The 18,018-nt window shown below is 50.3% G+C and overlaps 1 protein-coding gene across 2 annotated transcripts in view; it reads left to right on the top strand.

The window, feature by feature from the left end:
- The window catches only part of MYO5B (myosin VB), a 337,892-nt gene that overhangs the window by 287,709 nt on the left and 32,165 nt on the right, over positions 1 to 18,018 (top strand). For both annotated transcript variants that reach the window (XM_043888876.1, XM_043888875.1), the window contains exons 23-28: positions 6,917 to 7,001; positions 8,395 to 8,543; positions 9,653 to 9,772; positions 11,554 to 11,694; positions 15,589 to 15,654; positions 17,335 to 17,577. In XM_043888876.1, coding sequence (XP_043744811.1) covers positions 6,917 to 7,001; positions 8,395 to 8,543; positions 9,653 to 9,772; positions 11,554 to 11,694; positions 15,589 to 15,654; positions 17,335 to 17,577 — 804 coding nt within the window. The remainder of the gene's footprint in view (positions 1 to 6,916; positions 7,002 to 8,394; positions 8,544 to 9,652; positions 9,773 to 11,553; positions 11,695 to 15,588; positions 15,655 to 17,334; positions 17,578 to 18,018) is intronic.

Genomic DNA, 18,018 nt, shown 5'->3' with positions numbered 1-18,018 from the left:
TTCCCGACTCCAAACACAAGCACATCCTAAACTGGTCACATGAAGTGTGAAGTCTGCCTTTTTCCAGGAGGAGAACATGCTTGCAGGCATGCTAAGTCGCTTCAGTCATGTCCGACTCTGTGCAACCCACAACTCTGGATTGTAACCCACCAGGCTCCTCTGTCCATGAGATCCTCCAGGCAGGAATACTGGATTGGGTTGCCATGTCCTCCTCCAGGGGACCTTCCTGACCCAGGGATCGCACTTGCATCTCTTACGTCTCCTGCACCGGCAGGCTGATTCTTTACCACTTGCGCCACCTGGGAAGCCCCAGGAGGAGAACAAGTGGAAGCACATTTTCCTCTTTCTCTAACGTCTTCCAAACATTTATTCTAGTGGCTGTGGTCATGGGCAGGTGTGGACTGGCTTTGTCCCCCTCTGATTCTTCTCTGCCAAGTCAGGGTTTAATATTTATCGAAGGCCCTGTGTCCAATCTTAACAAACACTGCATAATCAGACAATTGGTTTCTTCTCCGGCATATCCAACAGCCTGCTCCTCGCTGAACAAGATTGATGACATGGATGAATTAGGGAGGGAGCTGGCTGCTGGCAGAAGTTTAATTAATGGATTTGATGTTTCAGTCAGCAAGTGCTGTATTGGAACTGACATCCTGGAAGACTTTAGGCTCTGCACCCCTGACAGGATTCTCATCATGAGCCCACATGCCCAGGCTGCCTGGGGCTGTGGGAGGCCAGGTACCCCTGGGGGCAGGAATTCAGTGCAGAGCCTGGGCATTCCCGCCGCCCCAGTCCACCCATAGATGTTAGTTGACAGCTGCTCTGTTAAAGGTACCTGTTGTCCTGGCCTCTCCCCAGAGTGGTCTGCATCTCAGCCTGCAGCCTTCCTTCCTTTTAGCCTGTGGGATGTGTGCTTTGTTTGTTCTTAAAGCTATCAGTGATCCCTATGCTGACTACTTGTGCAGCTCTGCTCTTTCGTGTCCTTGATGAAGGAGCCGTGACTCCCAGGCCTGCCATTGACAAAGAGGCCACGGCTCATTATCCAGAGTCTGCTCTGTGGTGAGGCCAGCACGACCTGGCTTGGTGCAGGGTTGCAGGTGGATGATGAGCAGCCCACAGCCAGGTCCCCGGCTCTGAGCAAGGGGCCCTGATGTTTGTGAGCCCCAGGCCTTGAGTATTCAGGCTGGTGCAGCTGGGGTTCTGCGTTGTATCATATCATCAGTCACCACACCGCCAGCTGGTATTGACCTTGGGGAGTTCCCCTGTAAAGGCTTTGGGGTTTTCCAAATACAAGTAAATAGACCCACCTTTGCAGGTAGTAGGGTTCTCACAGTGGAGTGTGTTGAGTCTTCCCCCAAAAGGTGCAGTGCAGGGCATCTTTGGCCCGTTAAGACTCAGAACTGTGCTATCAGTACGCTTCCTGGGTCCAGAGAGGCTGATGGTTTTTAGAAAGAGGACGCCATGCAGCCTCGTGGAAGGACATTATCTCACTGCAGCCCTTCTCAGTGCTCACAGCCCTTCATTCATTCTCTTGTTATTTGGTGAGCGTGTCTGTTAGGCCCTGTTCTGTACCCTGGGGGAAAAGTAAGCAATTTTAAAAGTCCTTCTCATTTTTATGGTGCTTAAACATTTGGGGGTTATTGGAGACTGCACAGACAGGAGTCAAGCACAAGTTATCCCTCATGGGCTGTAAAGAGAAGTAAAGCAAAAAAAAAAAAAAAAGAGAGAAGTAAAGCAGAGGAAAGGGGTCCAGAGGGAGCCAGGTGGGCCAGGGAGGTTGTCTCATTCGTGATGGCCGGAGATGCCCCCTGAAAAGACACCCAAGTGAGGCGAGGAGTGAGCCATGAGGACGTCTAGGGAGCAGGTGATACTTGTAACGGTACATCCACCGGCCCTGAGGTGGGAGCAGGTTAGGTGGGCTCAAGGCCCAACCCTGAGGCCATTGGGCGGAGATGGAGAAAGCAAGGAGAAAGGTGGTGAGGTCAGAAGAGGAAGGATCTTCTGGCCTTGAAGGCAGCCCAGGCCGTGAACCCTCCAGAGAGATCAGCAAGTCTGTCTGAGACCGTTGGTCCCTGCCGCCCCGAACTCCATCCTGAAGCTCTGCTGTCAGAACCAGGCCTCTGGGGCCTGCTCCAGGCTGTGGCCATCACTGTCCTTCAGATGTCAGCCCTCTGACCTGTTGGGATGCGGGTGGCCTCGGGGCGAAGAGCCGGGACCCGTTTGGCTCAGGGTCACAGCCTGCAGTACCCCTGCCTGGCTGTGTGACCTTCAGCCAGCTCGCTAGCTTTTCCGTGCCTTGGTTTCCTTAAAAGCCGATGATGATGGCACCCGCCTCACAGGTATTAAGGAAGCCGATAATGGCACCTAGGACCTAGTTCAAGCTCAATGACTGTTAGCTCCTTATTCCCTCTGCCAGCCTGAGACTGGGTGGAGAGCAAGGGCTCCGCCTTACTATCCTTGGGCCCCACCCTTGCTCCTGGTCCCATGTCTTGGCGCAGTGGGTGCTGAGTGACAGAAGCTGTGATGCTGGCCCAGGGGTCTGCGCTCTACCGAGCCTCTCTCTGGGGCTCCTTTTAATGATGGGACAGTCGCTCCCCCTCCCTGTAGCAGTGTGAGAGCCCCGCCCTCGGCCTCCTCTCTCTGTGTAGGAGCCCAGCCAAGTGGAGTCCCAGGTGAGTTCACGCTGCGCTTTTGCTCAGCCCACTGTGCACTTTCTGTCTCCTCCTCCTCTCTGCTCGGGTCGATGTACCTTCTTCTCAGTGAATAGGCCAGCAGCGCTTCCAGAACTCTGCAGAATTGGAAGTGTCGTCCCTGCTGTGGGCCACCTTTGTGCTGTGTACCTTTGTGTGAGATGGTAGGTACACAGCCGGGAGGACAGAGGACCCAGATCCCGGGGGCAGAAGAGCATCCTCCAATCCACTTGTCCCATGGTTTTCTGCTAGAAAACTTGCATCTGGCTCTTTTTACAGTGCAAATGCCCAATTTGAAAAAAATTTATTGTTGTTCAGTCACTAAGTCATGTCTGACTCTTTGAGACCCCATGGACTGCAGCACACCAGGCTTCCCTGTCCTTCACTATCTCCTGGAATTTGCTCAAATTAATGTCTGTTGAGTCAGTGATGTCAGTCAACCCTCTCATCCTGTATCGCTCCCTTCTCCTCCTGCCCTCAATCTTTCCCAGGGTCAGGGTCTTTTCCAATGAGTTGGCTCTTCGCATCAGGTGGCCAAAGTATTGGAGCTTCAGCATCAGGCCTTCCAGTGAATCTTTAGGGTTGATTTTCTTTAGGATTGACTGGTTTGATCTCCTTGCTGTCCAAGGGACTCTCAAGAGTCTTCTTCAGCACCACAGTTTGAAAACATCAATTCTTTGGCACTCAGCCTTCTTTATGCTCCAACTCTCACATCCATACATGACTACTGGAAAAACCATAGCTTTGACTTTGAAAAAATAAGACAAGACAAAACAAAACCAAAAGCCCAGAGCTACATAGTAAAGGCATTTACTGAGCTAAGGTATGTGTTTCATTTAACTTACCAGGGGCTAAATTAGCCTCATGGTAACAGGATTTACATCATTGTTGGTTCCCACGATCTGTCCCAAAAAACCTGTTAGAGGTAAGAACACTCCTAGTAATATTTCCTGGCAAGAGTTAAAAGACCCCCTCCACCAAAAAAAAAAAAAGAAGAAGAAGAAAGAAAAGGAACTGCTGCTTGATGCTTAATGAGTCCCCAAACCTGGTGAGCGTGCTATTTTGTTATTTCTCATGCTGAGGGGAACACACCTCCTCAATTCTGTGTTGCTAAGTGTCTCACTACAGCCTGCATCCCTGCCAACAAAAGGAAGGCCACTTGGCTGCAGAAGATTGTCACCCTCATGTCTGCCAGCAACTCTCCATCTGCTAGCTGGCTGGGGAGACTGGGGGTGGCCAGCACCTGGGGAAGTGTGATTGGGGAAGCACTCTCTGCCCTCCTGGGATGTGGAGCTGGGATGGGGCCCATGCCTCCTGCTGTGGGCCCACTTCCAGAACTGCTCCTACCAGGAAGAAAAGCAAAGCTCCCCAGTGCCACTTTGATGAATGGTTTAGAATAACAAAGCTGAGTTCATCAGAGGCCTGCCTTCTGGAATCAGGGAGGGAGATGGAGGAAAGAAATGAGGCTTATGCACAACAGAAAATTTTAGTGGGTATATCCTCATAAGTGTTACCCTCCCCAACCAGAGTTTTGGCTGAGATTGTAGCTCACAGGTGGTTGCAGTGAGGCTTCATGATCTCAGGCTGCATTCAGGCAAGTGGAGATTTCAGGTCCAACCTCATGGTGGTGGCACATGCCCTCTGTACCAGGCAGGTGACACGTTCCATTTCAGAAGGTCATCGCCTGCCTGTAGGATGCTCAGAGGACAGTGATGAGGATGGTGAGGGATCATGGAAGCCGTCTCAGGTGACCACCTGCTCTTTGAGCTACCTGCATGTTCAGAGGGTTGTTTAAGGGAAGCAGAGTCTAGTTTTATGGGAAGTCTGGTTACTTCACAGCCTGCTCTGAACACCCACCTCCTGGGGCCACTGTCTAAGAGGTTGCAGCCTTGTGCCTTGAAGCAGGGCTGGAGTCCTGCCCTCCTGACCATGGCACCAGGTGGAGCTTCACTCTGGCTAAACCCTGGGCATTATTTTGTAGAGGTTCACTCCATGTGGTTTCTTCTGTTGGTGGTTTTCTGTTTGACTTTACTCGTACATCTAGAAAAGGGAAAGCTATTTTGATTATTTGCCAAGCTAATTTAAAGGCACACATGAGATCATTGCGTGGTGAACTGTGTCCAATAACAGCAAATTATTTTCCAGTAGTGTATATGCCTCCTGAACTGAATTATTTGATTAAACAAGCTCATGTATTCTAGAGGTTTTAGTCAATTATAAACACATTTTTAGAACAACAAAAAAAAAAAACCTTTAATGGAGTCCGGGGTTTTACATCGGGAAAGCTTCAGCTCCTTCAGATCTGCAGGGCTCCTCATTCCTTCAACCAGTGTTGAATGCTGGCCCAGGCTGGTTCCGATGATGTGGCAGTGTGGCACATGGCCCCTGGGTCCTCGCTGAGGCCTCTGGTCCAGGCCGAGCAGGTGGCAAGGAAGCTGAGCCTCTGCCCTCGGGGGTTGGGGGTTTGAGGGGGGGCCCTACAGGGACAGGTAGGCCCTGGGAGAGCCACACGCCCAGCACAGGCCCCACCCACACCTGCAGGGCAGGAAGACTTCCCGTAAGAGTGGCGGTGGAGAACTAAATCATGAGAAGAAGTTATCCAGGGGAGAGTGGGGACAAGCAAGCTTGACAGGGGGAACACAGAGATGCTCAGGCAGCCGCTGGAGGGTGTGCAGAAGCTGGGCCTTCTGCTCAGGGCCTCTCCACCCAGGACAGAGGAAAAGTCTTTCCCAGCCTGGTTCTCACTCTCTCCACCTGCCCAACTTTGTCTTTTCTCAGCCCCCTGCCTGAATTGCGTGTAAACACCATCACGCGGCCCGGCTAAGGCTCCCAGGCCAGGCCTCCCACCCCGCTGCACCAGCTGCTCTCCTGTCTATAGATGGCCCGTCCCCCGGCCACCTGGGAGAGCCCGGATCCAGGCCTGGCCCAGGCAGCCTGCTCCTCCTGCCTGTCGGTACCATTCCTGGTGACCTTCTCCTCCTGACTCACTTGGCGGTGGTGATTCTCAACAAGGGAGTCGCACTGCCTTCTGAGTTCCTAAGGGGAGAACCACAGACCTCGCTCCTGGGCTCCAGCCTTATTGAAAGTCTCTCCTGACCCTGTCTATGTGATGCTGAGGGTGGGGGCAGCAGTTATCTTACCTCACCACTTGGTGCCTTAAGTTTACCTTTAAAGCCAGAAGGAAGGGAAAAGGGCATTGATTGAAACATAGCCAGTTGAAACTCCAACTTCTCCAAGGCTTCTGCCCAACCTCATGCCCCAGCATCCTTGGGGCCTCCTTTCCTGCTTTTACTGCCACGGGGGTCTAACAGAGCTTGAAGGGCATGCAGGTGAGTCCTCTAGGATCTGGGTGATCATCTCTCCCTCTAGATTCTGTGCTACAATGTCCCAGATAATGAATCTAGAGGTCCCCATCGAGTCTTTGTGCACAGGCCAGTTATGATATGTTCTGTTGTACCGAGGAAGGCATTTTGAGGCTCTTTCTACACAGGTTGGGAAGAATCCTCTCCCAAGGAGATCATAAGATGTAGCAAAAATGGCCAGAACTGATCTCTTGAACCAAAGGGAGAGAGGTTGTTCGTGGTGTCATTCAGCACAGTCTGCAGGGATGCTCGTCACTCAGACCAAGACCTGGGAGCCTGCCTTACACTCATTTTTAAAAGTCTTTTGCTACAGCTAGCACTTTGCATCGCACTTAGTAAAGTAACAGCTTCACCGAATATAGTTCACACAGCATAGTTGAAAGTCTACAGCAAGTCTTTGTCCCTTCCCCAGCATCTGGGCTGTGCTGGTCCAGGGAGACCAACATGGGCAAGAGGGAATAAAGATCAGAGGTAGGTCTTCATTGTTAGCATCAGGCTTTCCTGAGACTCAAATTGGAGAGCTCAGAATTTACCAAGACATGGAACTAAATGCAAGGAGGCCAGTTATCACTGTAAGTTCCTGCACATGGCATATGAGCTTGGTATAAGCTTTTCAGGAGGTTTTTGTGGGCATTGGAAAACCACAAGCAGCGGTGAACTCATCTGTCTTGTTTTAATGGGATTTTTCTTTCAGTGTACAATTTTAATCTCCAAATGAAAGCTACTTTGGCTGATTCAGTTTTCTTAAGTTTAAAAAAAAAAAAAAAGAACATTTAAACATAACCAGCTGAAGTTCAAACCCCACAGAAGGAGCCTTTCCTCAGCCTGGCATCACAGGCAAACATTTCTCCCCCTGCTCTTTTTCAGCGAGTTGCAGACCTGGAACAAGAAAATGCGCTCTTGAAAGATGAGAAGGAGCAGCTTAACAACCAGATCCTGTGCCAGTCTAAAGGTAGGTGCCAAGTGCTGGATTTTATATTTTGGATTGGAATTTCTTTTCCAAACTGACTTCCCCTAAAGATTTCCACCAGGCGTGCAGTTGGTCTGGATGCCACAGTGGGGAAAGGGTTCTGACAAAAGAGAGCTGAAAAAGAAGGGTGATCTTTAAGATCCCGCTGCCAAATTTGGTTTCAGGAGGTATCATGCAGTGACATGCACACATAATAGACAATATAATGCATGCGATCTGGGTCAGGGAGACCGTGCACTCCAAGAGTGACGATGCAGTGTGCTATTGCATGGCCTTGAGCAAGTCCCTCAGTGACAGCAGTCCTCAGTTTCTTCATCTGCAAAATGGGCATAAGGGTACAGACCTCAGCCTGTGACATGCTTAGGATGGTGCTTGACCTGTCGTGAGCACTTAGGAACCATCATTATTGCTATTTTAAAGTTTAGCATGCACAGTACCTGTTGTGGCTTCTTCTACCCAGTCGGTCACCTGACAGTGTTTGCTGGAGAGGGGGTCATGGGCCAGATCCCAGGGCCCCTCTCTTGATCATGCACAACCTGGGCTGCCCTCAGCTCCTGTGTGATGCTTGATCAAAGAGGAGCAGGGCATGCAGACCCCGGTTCTCCGGCGACTCAGGGCGGCCTTCAGCAGGTGGCTCCCCTCCCGTCCCAGCTCCTCCACTGTACCACACAAGTGCACAGACCCGCCCAGCACGGTCCTGTTGAAAACATTTAAGAGTTCTAAATTTCCCTTTAAAAATTGTCTGTTTTCCACTGATTTGAATCGCAAGTATAGATGGGAGAATAGTCCATCTACGTTCCCTCCTTCCCTTCCCTCCTTCCCCTAACATAACCTGTGGCCTTGTCTCCTGGAAAGTGAAAGTGAAGTCGCTCAGTCGTGTCCGACTCTTTGCGACCCCATGGACTGTAGCCCACCAGGCTCCTCTGTCCATGGGATTCTCCAGGCAAGAATACTGGAGTGGGTTGCCATTTCCTGTCTCCTGGAGCCCTCTTTAATCTCTCTGAATGATAGGAACCTGAACGGCCAGGAATAGGGAGGACGCTTGGGAAGACACCTGGGTCCTCCCGTTGCTGTGACAGCTGTCTCGAGGGAGGGGCAGGCGCAGTAACCGAGGGAGCTGTGGTGTGTGTGGCGGCTTCTCTCCCTGGCCCCTGGGGGTGAGCGGGGCCTTCTCCCCTTCTGGAGACTGGAGCCGGGACCATGCTGCCCTGGGCCCTGCCGTGGGGAGGCCGTTGAATAAACTCGCCCGGTATTTGCGTCGTGAGCTTGTCGTGGGCGGCCTTTTCACCGGTGGTTAGTCACTCGTCTCCGAGTGAGTGGACGGAGGGACAGCCACACTGAAGCAGCACTGTGGCTGCGGGCGCTTGCTTTCCAGATGAGTTTGCCCAGAAGTCTGTCAAGGAAAACCTCATGATGAAGAAGGAGCTGGAGGAGGAGCGCTCCCGGCATCAGAACCTCGTGAAGGAGTATTCCCGGCTGGAGCAGAGATACGACAACCTTCGGGACGAGATGACCATCCTGAAGGCAAGGAAGGGCAGTCCTGACACCCACCCACCGGCTCTGCGCCCTTTTTCCCATGTGGCCGCCACCCCAGCATGGCTCTCTGCAGAGCGATGCTCTGGATCGGTGTCCCCCCCACCCGCCCCCCCACCGCACCCCACCCCACCCCAAAATTCCTCACCCCACCTGTGGGTGGTTCTCACACAAGCAGGTGGCAGGGTGATGAGGCGTTCCCAGGGCAGCTGCTTTTCCAGCTTTGGGGGCTCATGAAGATCTCAGGGATAGAAGGGAAATTCCACCCGTGTGAATGTATCCCCTTTCTTATTTCTGTTCTAGAAAAACCCCTGTGTGAGAGCAGGAAGGGTGTGGGGAGTGCATACTGCGGGCAGGCCCTCGAGAGCCTGATGGTTTGTCCTAATCCTCAATGCACATGTGAATACATAGGCGCATTTTCATATTTCAAGATTTGCCATTCTTTTTTACCCCATGTAACTGCTCCCTCCAGAAATGCACAAACAAGACTAAGTTAATTGCATAGAAACCAGGAAGAGAAGCTGAATAGGAACATATATAGAAATCTAAAATTTTCCTACCAAGATCGGTTTTGACTCTCAAAGCCAAATCAGATGCAAAGGGGGAAGAAGTTATTTTTAAGTGAACAGTATAAATGGTAAGCTCTATTTCTAATATGCTTACTATTTTGAAAAACAGAATTGGTGGCGTGCAGGTTGGAGCAGGGGCCGCGAGGGGCTGGAGTGAAGCGTTTTCTTCAAGAGGGAGGCTGATGACAAGACTGTGTGCACTTCAGAGCGATGGGGTTAAGGGTCGTTTCAGAGGAAATCCGCCCAAGAGTTGGGGGTTTGCACTGAGGGACTGCAGGCCCGCTGTGAGGCTGTGTTCTCCTCGAGGTGTCATTCTGTTGCTTGGCTGGATGGATGGAAGAACTGTAGGTGAAATTTCTAATTGGAACAGCTCTATTTAGCCACCACTCCAAGAATCAGTGGTACCTATTCTTGTTGACAAATGAGGCAGAAGTCGACTCTAGGGTCTACCGTTACTTGAAAAGTGATAGCTCTTATTAACATTAATTAACATTAATTCATTTGAGTTTTCACGTTTCTCTCCCTAAACAGCAAACCCCAGGCCACCGGAGGAACCCGTCAAACCAAAGCAGCTTAGAATCTGACTCCAATTACCCCTCCATCTCCACGTCTGAGGTCGGAGACACAGAGGACACCCTCCAGCAGGTGGAGGTGAGGAAGGAAGGCTCTTGGCTGGTCTCTGTGGGTGGGGCGGGGTTGGTGACCTGTGTGGAACCCCCAAGGCACTGTTCTGTTGCTGGCAACCACAGTGCCTATGGCTCATTTCTGACAGCAGGACCACTTGGACTATGGTGGACTTATTGACTCTCTTATCAGCTCTCTGGAGTTGATATTTACTGTGCAAGGCAATAAGTTATTGTTCCCACTCTACATAAAGAAAGATCCCTGATTCCTCTTGCAAAACTGAGGAACCTACTGCAGAGAGGTGAAATAGCTGGAGGAGCTAAGTCATTAAAACAGATGTAAATTAGCATCCCCACTTACTGTCACGGTGCATATAGTCATATCAACAGATACACAAGAAAATTTTCCTTCCTGACTAAGCAGCTGGATAAAATTCAGAGGACAACAACAAATATTTAAAACTACAGATATTTGCAGAATGACTTTCTTTGTCAGTAGTGGCCTCGTAGAGTCACTCGATGGTCTTTATAGCCTGTGTGTAATTTTATCAAAGGTATGTAGACACACGATTTTTTCTCTGGCATTTGAAAAGCAGAAAATGACAAGCATGTAAAACCTTATGTAGCATGTGGAGATAGATGTGGAAGAGATAAAAACAAATGTGACAAATGAAAAACAAATAAACAAAAATGTACTTTGAGACGTCCTTGTGCCAGACATTGCTGCCAGGTTCTAGAGAAACAGTAGGGACTGACCCAGAGGAGGTCCCTGCCTGTATGAAGCTTGTCTGATGGAAAGCTAGACAATAATCAGTTGATGGAAGATGCTGGCTTAAGACTCTTCATTTTGCTTTGCAATCTCCTCCTTTTTCGGAGGCTTTGGTCAGCCTGAACGCCAGATGCACCACCCAAGTGTTTCTATGTGTGAGAAGTTTACATGCAGACATAAGCACTTGCATCAGTGGATTTATGTTCTTTAAGGAAGCTGAGGCTAGGTCTTGGGACTGGCCGAGCAATGAACCAAGTGCTGGCTAAGCACGAAACATTCATTAAGTGCTGGATGAACCAAATTTTGTTGTCCCATATGTACACACATATACTTTCTAAAAAAACTTCTCATTTTGTATTGGAGTATAGCCGATTAACAAACAGTGTTCTGATAGTTTCAGCTTAACAGCCAAGGGACTCAGCCACAGGTATACATGTTTCCATTACCCCCCTTTTAAAAATCCATGTGGATATGCTTGTGTAGATATCTGCATTTGTCACCCCCACATTTGACAAACTCTTGAGGACAAACCCAGGCATGAATCTTAAGGAAGAAACCTACTGGGAATGGGTGGTGTGGAGCCTGTTGGATGGGTTGCCTGGCAGGACAAGTGTTGGTTTTGTTTCGAGGTGCAGTTGCATGGCATTTGACAGCCCATTTATAGTCATTAGCAACCACACTGATCCTTCATCAGGATGTGTTACATCCTGAGTTTTACAGTGTCTCTGGTTCGAGACCATTCTCTAGAAATGCGCTCTTTTAACTTCCAAATAAAGTGGCTGCGTCTATATCCATCTGTTCCCAGAGTGTATGATCAGTCATCTTAAGTGTCTCACACGGGAACAATACAGGTGACTGAGACGCAGATGTTATCCCACATGAGAAGCCACATGGATGGTATTGGCTTTGTCTCAGAAGTCTGGATTGGTGATATCTGGGAGGGAGACGGAGGACAGACAGCTGACATGAGGGTGCCGTGTGTTCCCTAAGGCATCCGTGCTATTAAAACCTTCTCTTCCTGTTTCCTGTCTTCCCCGAAGGAAATTGGCCTGGAGAAGGCGGCCATGGACATGACTGTCTTCCTGAAGCTGCAGAAGAGGGTGCGAGAGCTGGAGCAGGAGAGGAAGAAGCTGCAGGTGCAGCTGGAGAAGAAAGAACAGCAGGATGGCAAGAGAGTCCCGGTGCGTGAAGGGGCTGCGAGCCCGCGGGGCCATGCTCCCAGGGTGCTGGCTTCAAAATGATCCTGCTCACTCCTGCCAGGGCACATGGGCCGGGCGTGACCGTGCAGGGTCGTGCTGGGCCTGGGTGTCAGGGAAGCGCTTCATCTTGTATTGGTGACCTATTGAGTCTTCTCTGCCAGTGCCCACATCACCCTGGTCGGACAGGAGTCCGCTTCCCCAGTAACCCCAGAGCAGAGAATTTCCACTGGTGAAGCCAGCGGGGAGCCTGTATCATTGTTACCCCCTTGCAAAGAAAACCAGGGTGTGATTAGAGTATAAATACAGGTGACCCTTGAACAACTCGTGTTAGAGGTGCCCAACCCTCTGCACAGTTGAAAAGTCACTTGTGACTATAGTCAGCTGTGGTTCTACATCTGAGGAGTCAACCAATCGCAGATTGTGTCCTGCTGTAGAATTCACCATTGAAAAACATGCAAAATTAAGTGGACACATGCAGTACAAACCCAGGTGGTTCAAGGGTCGACTGTGTAGGCGAAAGTCAAATCTCAGAGAAAATCGATGGCCTTTTGTACCTGGAATCTGGTGTTGGCTTAAGTTTAACCCCATTGGGTCAGCGGCAGAGCCAGTTTGCAGTCACCCGTCTTTCCTAGGACTGTACCTTCGTCTCAATCTAAGTTATCATCTGCATCTTGGGTCTTGAAAAGATATTTCTTGAAACCTTGGTGTCTGCAGATGTGTGGCTCCGTCTGTGGACCCGCTGGACACCTATGCAGCATTCAGCTAGTGTTGGGCTCATTGTACGTGTTGAATGTTTATTAAATGAAGGAAATTCAAACAAAAGAGAAATTCACAGATTGACTAGATTGTAAATTCGAGGGATGTGTAATCTAGTTCAGGGGGACCAGATATAACACCGATGAAAAATAAAAAATACCACTGGTAGTATTTTTAATAAGTGCCAGGTTGAGTACAGACAGGTTGGTGCTGTAGGGATAGAGTCCACTGTTGTTAGCAGTAATGCAGAGGTAAGCGCCACTTGCTGTAAGGACCACTTCTGATGGGATTCGAGGCCATTCTGGACAAGGATCACATCATTAGCTGACCTCATAGCGGGTTTGTGGAAGGCCTTGGGTCTGTTCTCAGGCCCTAATTGTCCATTGTGGGGTTTGACCCCCTCCCTGCATCCTCAGCCCCACCCCCATCCTACCCCCACACACCGTCTCCTTGTGTGACACCCGACCTCCTTTCTAATCAAGTGTGACACAGATGCTGACCTGAGTTATTGGTAAATTCCTGGGCTTTTTCCTGAGCAGTAAGTGGGGAGGTAAATCTTGCTGATGGATTTAAATCTCTTAGGTGGATTAGATGCAGAATGAAAAGGATTAGGTTTATAAATGACTCATTCAATTAGGAGAGAAGCTGCCCTGACAGGTGAGCACGAATCAAACAGATGAAATCAGACGTCACACCAGGCCTGACCTGGAAGTTCCTGGCCGCTCAGCTACCCCTGCAGACTCACTCTGCAGGCTTCCCATCCCAGGAATGCCAAATAACTTCAGAATCTTGGCTTTCAGACTTCTGCTTGTGTTGACACCAGATAAAGCGGGTGTGGTGGTGGTAGTGATTTAGTTGCTCAGTCGTGTCTGACTCTGCAACCCCATGGACTATAACCACCCAGGTTCCTCTGCCCATGAAATCTCCCAGGCAAGGACTCTTTGCAACCCATGGACTGTAACCACCCAGGCTTCTCTGTCCATGGAATTTCCCAGGCAAGAATACTGGAGAGGGTGGCCATTCCCTTCTCCAGGAGATCTTCCCGACCCAGGGATCCAACTTGATCTCCTGCATTGCAGGCAGACTCTACCTTCTGAGCCAGCAGGTAGGCTCAAAAAGGGTATATCTCTCCTTAAAAAAATAATCACTGAGCAAGAGTCAGAACTGCAGGTTTGGCTCAGAGCCCTGGAATGTGCATGGAGGATCTCTGCTTAAGAAGAATGGCCTTGTTTCTGCCAGAATTCAGTAAGGAAGGCAGAAATGGGGAGGGGAGAGTATGGGATCTCTCTGCAGAAACCCTGAAACTGAACTTTCTGAGAGTGTGTTCTGGGGTCTGCCCTTGGTCCCAAGAGGAATTCTGAGCCACTTGGGTCTTTATTTTGGAGCAGTATGGCCCTGGGCTCAGCTCCAGAGAGAGGCCAGGCTCTGAATGTGGAATGACGGGGAAGACAGTAGGGAGTCTATCAGCGTGGGTGTGACTGAGCCTGCCTTGGTGGGGACCCTCTCGGACAGCCAGTCAGTGTGTCTGACTTCCCATCCCCCCTGCTCCCTCTCCTCCGGCCTGGCTACCAGGGGTTTTCCAGTGGGCGATCCACTTAGAAACGTAACTGCCAATCCACCTTAATACAGTGCTTCAGGTTTTGCATAGATGATCTCCGTTTTCCAAGAACCTAATGCTGTCAATGTGGGGCAATGTGCTGTCAATGTCCTGCTGAATAGACACCAGCCCAGGCCTTTCCCCAGGGCAGCAAGTCACAAGCTGACCCTGAGTGGTCACAGCCCCACCCCTGGGGATGCTGGGAGACGAAGCAGAGGCCGGGACCCTGGAGAGCTGCTTTCCCAGGTCACAGGCTGGAAACCATGGGGCCAGTGTCACCGTCCTTGACCTTGAAGGGGCTGCAGGAGGGGCTCAGATGCAGCCCCTGCCTCTCAACCTGGGACACACCTCATCTATCGACAGCTGGACTTCAGGCTGCCAGCACTATGTATAATCTAATTAAACGCTGTCAGGTTTAAACACCCTAAACCTCTCTCGTTCATGGACCATCACCCACTACTTGAGATCACCCCAAGCAGTTAACCCTTTATAGAGGTTTGTCTACCCCTTCTCAGTAGACAAGTCAAGTCCAAGAGCTGCCAGACAATTCCAGGAGTCCTTGGCTCAGCTGAGTCCTAATGGGCAAGTATTCCCGTGGTTGTCATCGACAACCCCAGGGGTGGAGCTGTGATGTCAGACTGCATCCACAGTGCTCTGTAGTAGGCCAGCTGGCCCACTGCCTGTTGGAGTTTCTTATAAGGACCTGGAGGAAGCAGACTTCTCCACAAGGTGCTCAGAGTAACTTCGTTGGGAAAACAGACGGTTCATGTGCACACATATCCCCCCAAAAAACCAAAGAGGAGCTCGTCAACCTCATAATAAGTACAGAATTATGTTAACCTTCTTAGTAAGCACACAGGTCTGATGGTATTAGTTTTGTAGGGCTGCTGAAACAAAGTACCACAAACTAGATAGCTGAAAACAACATGAGTTGATTCCCTCTTGGCTCTGAGACCAGAAGTCAAAAATTCAGTGGTCAGCAGGGCCGTGGTCTCCTAAGGGCTCTTGGGAGATGACTCCAGTCTCCGCCTCCATCCTCAGGTCACGTGGTGCTCTTTCCTGTGTGGGTATCTTTCCTCTCCTTATAAGGACCCCAGTCATGTCCGACTAGGGACCATCCTAATGACCTGCTCTTGACCTGCTCACATCTGCAAGGGCCTGTTTCCAAATGGGGTGACATTCACGGGTACCAGGGGTTAGGGCTTCAGTGTATCTTTTTAGGGGACATGGTTCAACTCATAACAGTATGATTTATATTCAACCTGTAAGGGCTCATGAAGATCATGTGAATGAAGTTATGTAGGGGATGTGGGCAGGCAGGGAGGGGTTATTTATGGAGAGCTCCATGGTGGCCTAAGGTAGGGAGCTGCACTTTGGAGGCAGAAAGGAGGTGGACACATGGAGGGTGAGGGTGCTGAGTTCATGAGCAAGGGTCAAGCCCCTCCTGACCATGGAGGGAGGTCCTCCTGGGGAGCAGCCACCCTGTGGCCCATGCTCACCTCTCTGCCTCTTTACCCACACAGGCAGAACAACCAAGCAATGACTCAGATTTGGACCAGGATGCAGATCTAGCCTACAACAGTCTGAAGGTAAGATTCTTGGAAGACAAGCTTCTTTAACTCCCCCTGCAGAGGTCCGGAGATGACACTGGGCAGCAGCAAACCCAGTCCTGAGCTCCCGTCTGCTCTAAGTGGAGCCATCAGTGCACATTTTCCTCTTCCTGCATTTGTTTCTTCATCTTCGAAATGAAGGAAAATTTGTATGGTGGCTCAGATGACAAAGAATCTGCCTGCCATGCAGGAGCCCTGGCTTCTGTCCCTGGGTCAGGAAGATCCCCTGGAGAAGGGAATGGCTACCACTCCAATATTCTTGCCTGGAGAAAATCGCATGGATAAGAGGAGCCTGGCAGGGTCGCAAAGAGTCAGACACGACTGAGCGACTAACAGGCTTTCTCCATGAAACTATATATGCTAATAGGAAATTGTTCCCTCTATACAACACCCCCGGCCCAAAATTTGCCAGTTTTCCACACCAAACAATTCTCCAGTTCTCTGTGGACACCAATTAGGTGCCTTTCAATTAAATTCAGTTCTGGTACGAACTACTGAGAGTCGACACAGAAATGCCCACGAGGGTGTGGAGTGGTGGGAAGGACCCTGTACCAGCCTCTGAACTCACCTTCTGTGCTCCACCCTCAGTTTCCTCATTCATTAAGGAAAGGGGTTATACCCAGTCACGTCTCAGCTCTGTGATCCTATGGCTCTGTAACAAGTGTGCAACCAATGCCCACTTACCCATGTTCTTGGTTTTCTCTGGGAATCTTTGAATTCCATGTATTCCAGGACCCTGTCAGCAATTTACATAAAATCATCAGGCTTTAAATTGCCTGACTTCATCTTAAACAGAAAGTTAAATATTTTGCCTTGAAATGTTAAATACATTCCAAAACTGAGTTTCAATGGTATTGTTGACTCTGTACGTAGGCAATTTTTTTCTCGAACAGCACTGGCAGTTGGTGGCTTTCTATATGACCAAAACAATGTTCTTGGTCTGTTCTCCAACAACAGTCCATGTGATGCTCCTTAGAAGACAGGGGCAGAGAGGCCTCTCTAGACAAATAAATTTAGGATGTTGCGGTTTAGTCGCTAAGTCGTGTCCGACTCTCATGATCCCCATGGACTGTTGCCCACCTGGCTCCTCTGTCCATTGGATTTCCCAGACAAAAATACTGGAGTGGGTTGCCGTTTCCTTCTCCACGGGATCTTCCAGATCCAGGGATCAAATTCGGGTCTCCTGCATCGCAGGCAGATTCTTTACCACTGAGCCACCAGGGTTAGGATATCCAGCATTTTATAATCCCTTTTATAAAGTCAAAAAATACATTAACATATTAGGGTTCCAGGAAGTCCTGTGTCAACAACATGTGGAAACTTTCACCCAGTGCTTCCACAAGGAAAGATTTTGTAGCTGGATGCACCTAGAAATATGAACCCTGCTGAATCACTGAGAGGAATGCAACCCTGGTGGGGGTATCCTGTTGGATCCTTAGCACCAGTAACTTGGGATTGTGGGCTCAAGTCCTGACTCTGACCTGCTGCTGACATGGTCAGAACCTCTCTGTGGCCCGTCATTAAAATGGGAAGGTTGCTCTTAGCTTCCTAGGCGGGCGAGGCAGGTGATGAAGGAGGGTGGTGGAGGAGGAAGCCCTCCTGGGGAGGGTGCCCTGACCCCAGGCAGTGACGAGGGTGTCACTCTGGGCCGCCTTCCAGAGGCAGGAGCTGGAGTCGGAGAACAAGAAGCTGAAGAATGAGCTGAACGAGCTGAGGAAAGCCGTGGCCGACCAAGCCTCGGAGCACAGCCCCGCCGCCGCCGGCACCCCCGACAGCTACAGCCTCCTGCTGAACCAGCTCCGGCTGGCCAACGAGGAGCTGGAGGTGCGCAAGGAGGAGGTTCTCATCCTGCGGACCCAGATCGTGAGCGCCGACCAGCGCCGCCTGGCAGGCAAGGGCTCGGTGAGGAGGGGCCCGTGGGCCGGTGTGGGGAGAGCTGCTTTCCTTAGGTGTCTTCACCCGGGAAGGTCTTCAACCTACAAGACCAGAGTCTTTTGCTCTAGAGTCACCTCTAAAAGTAGAGCGAGGTACCTGCTGTCCTCCCAGCATGACTTCACAGGAGACTTTGCTGGAAGCTTCTAGAATCTTCTGAAGTTACTCGATAGGCTCATGTTCAGAAGGAGTGAGGCACAGAATCAGAGTGCACCTGGGCCATGGCCTGAGCAGCTCCCCTTTGGCTTGCTTTTTCATCTTAGGTTTTGTCTTTTGTTACTTACTTTGTTTCCCAGGTGGAGGAAGTCTTTCCTCTCTCTCTTAGCCTCCCAGGGTAACAAGTCAAATGCAGCATTTGTTCCTAACGTTTCTGTCTCCTGCACAGATTGAGGAGTGGGAAGGGAAGGGTCA

Source organism: Cervus elaphus, chromosome 27 (assembly GCF_910594005.1).
Source record: "Cervus elaphus chromosome 27, mCerEla1.1, whole genome shotgun sequence".
NCBI classification, from domain to species: Eukaryota; Metazoa; Chordata; class Mammalia; order Artiodactyla; family Cervidae; genus Cervus; species Cervus elaphus.
The sequence above is the reverse complement of the archived record's forward strand: the minus strand, read 5'-3'. Positions and strand labels throughout refer to the sequence as shown.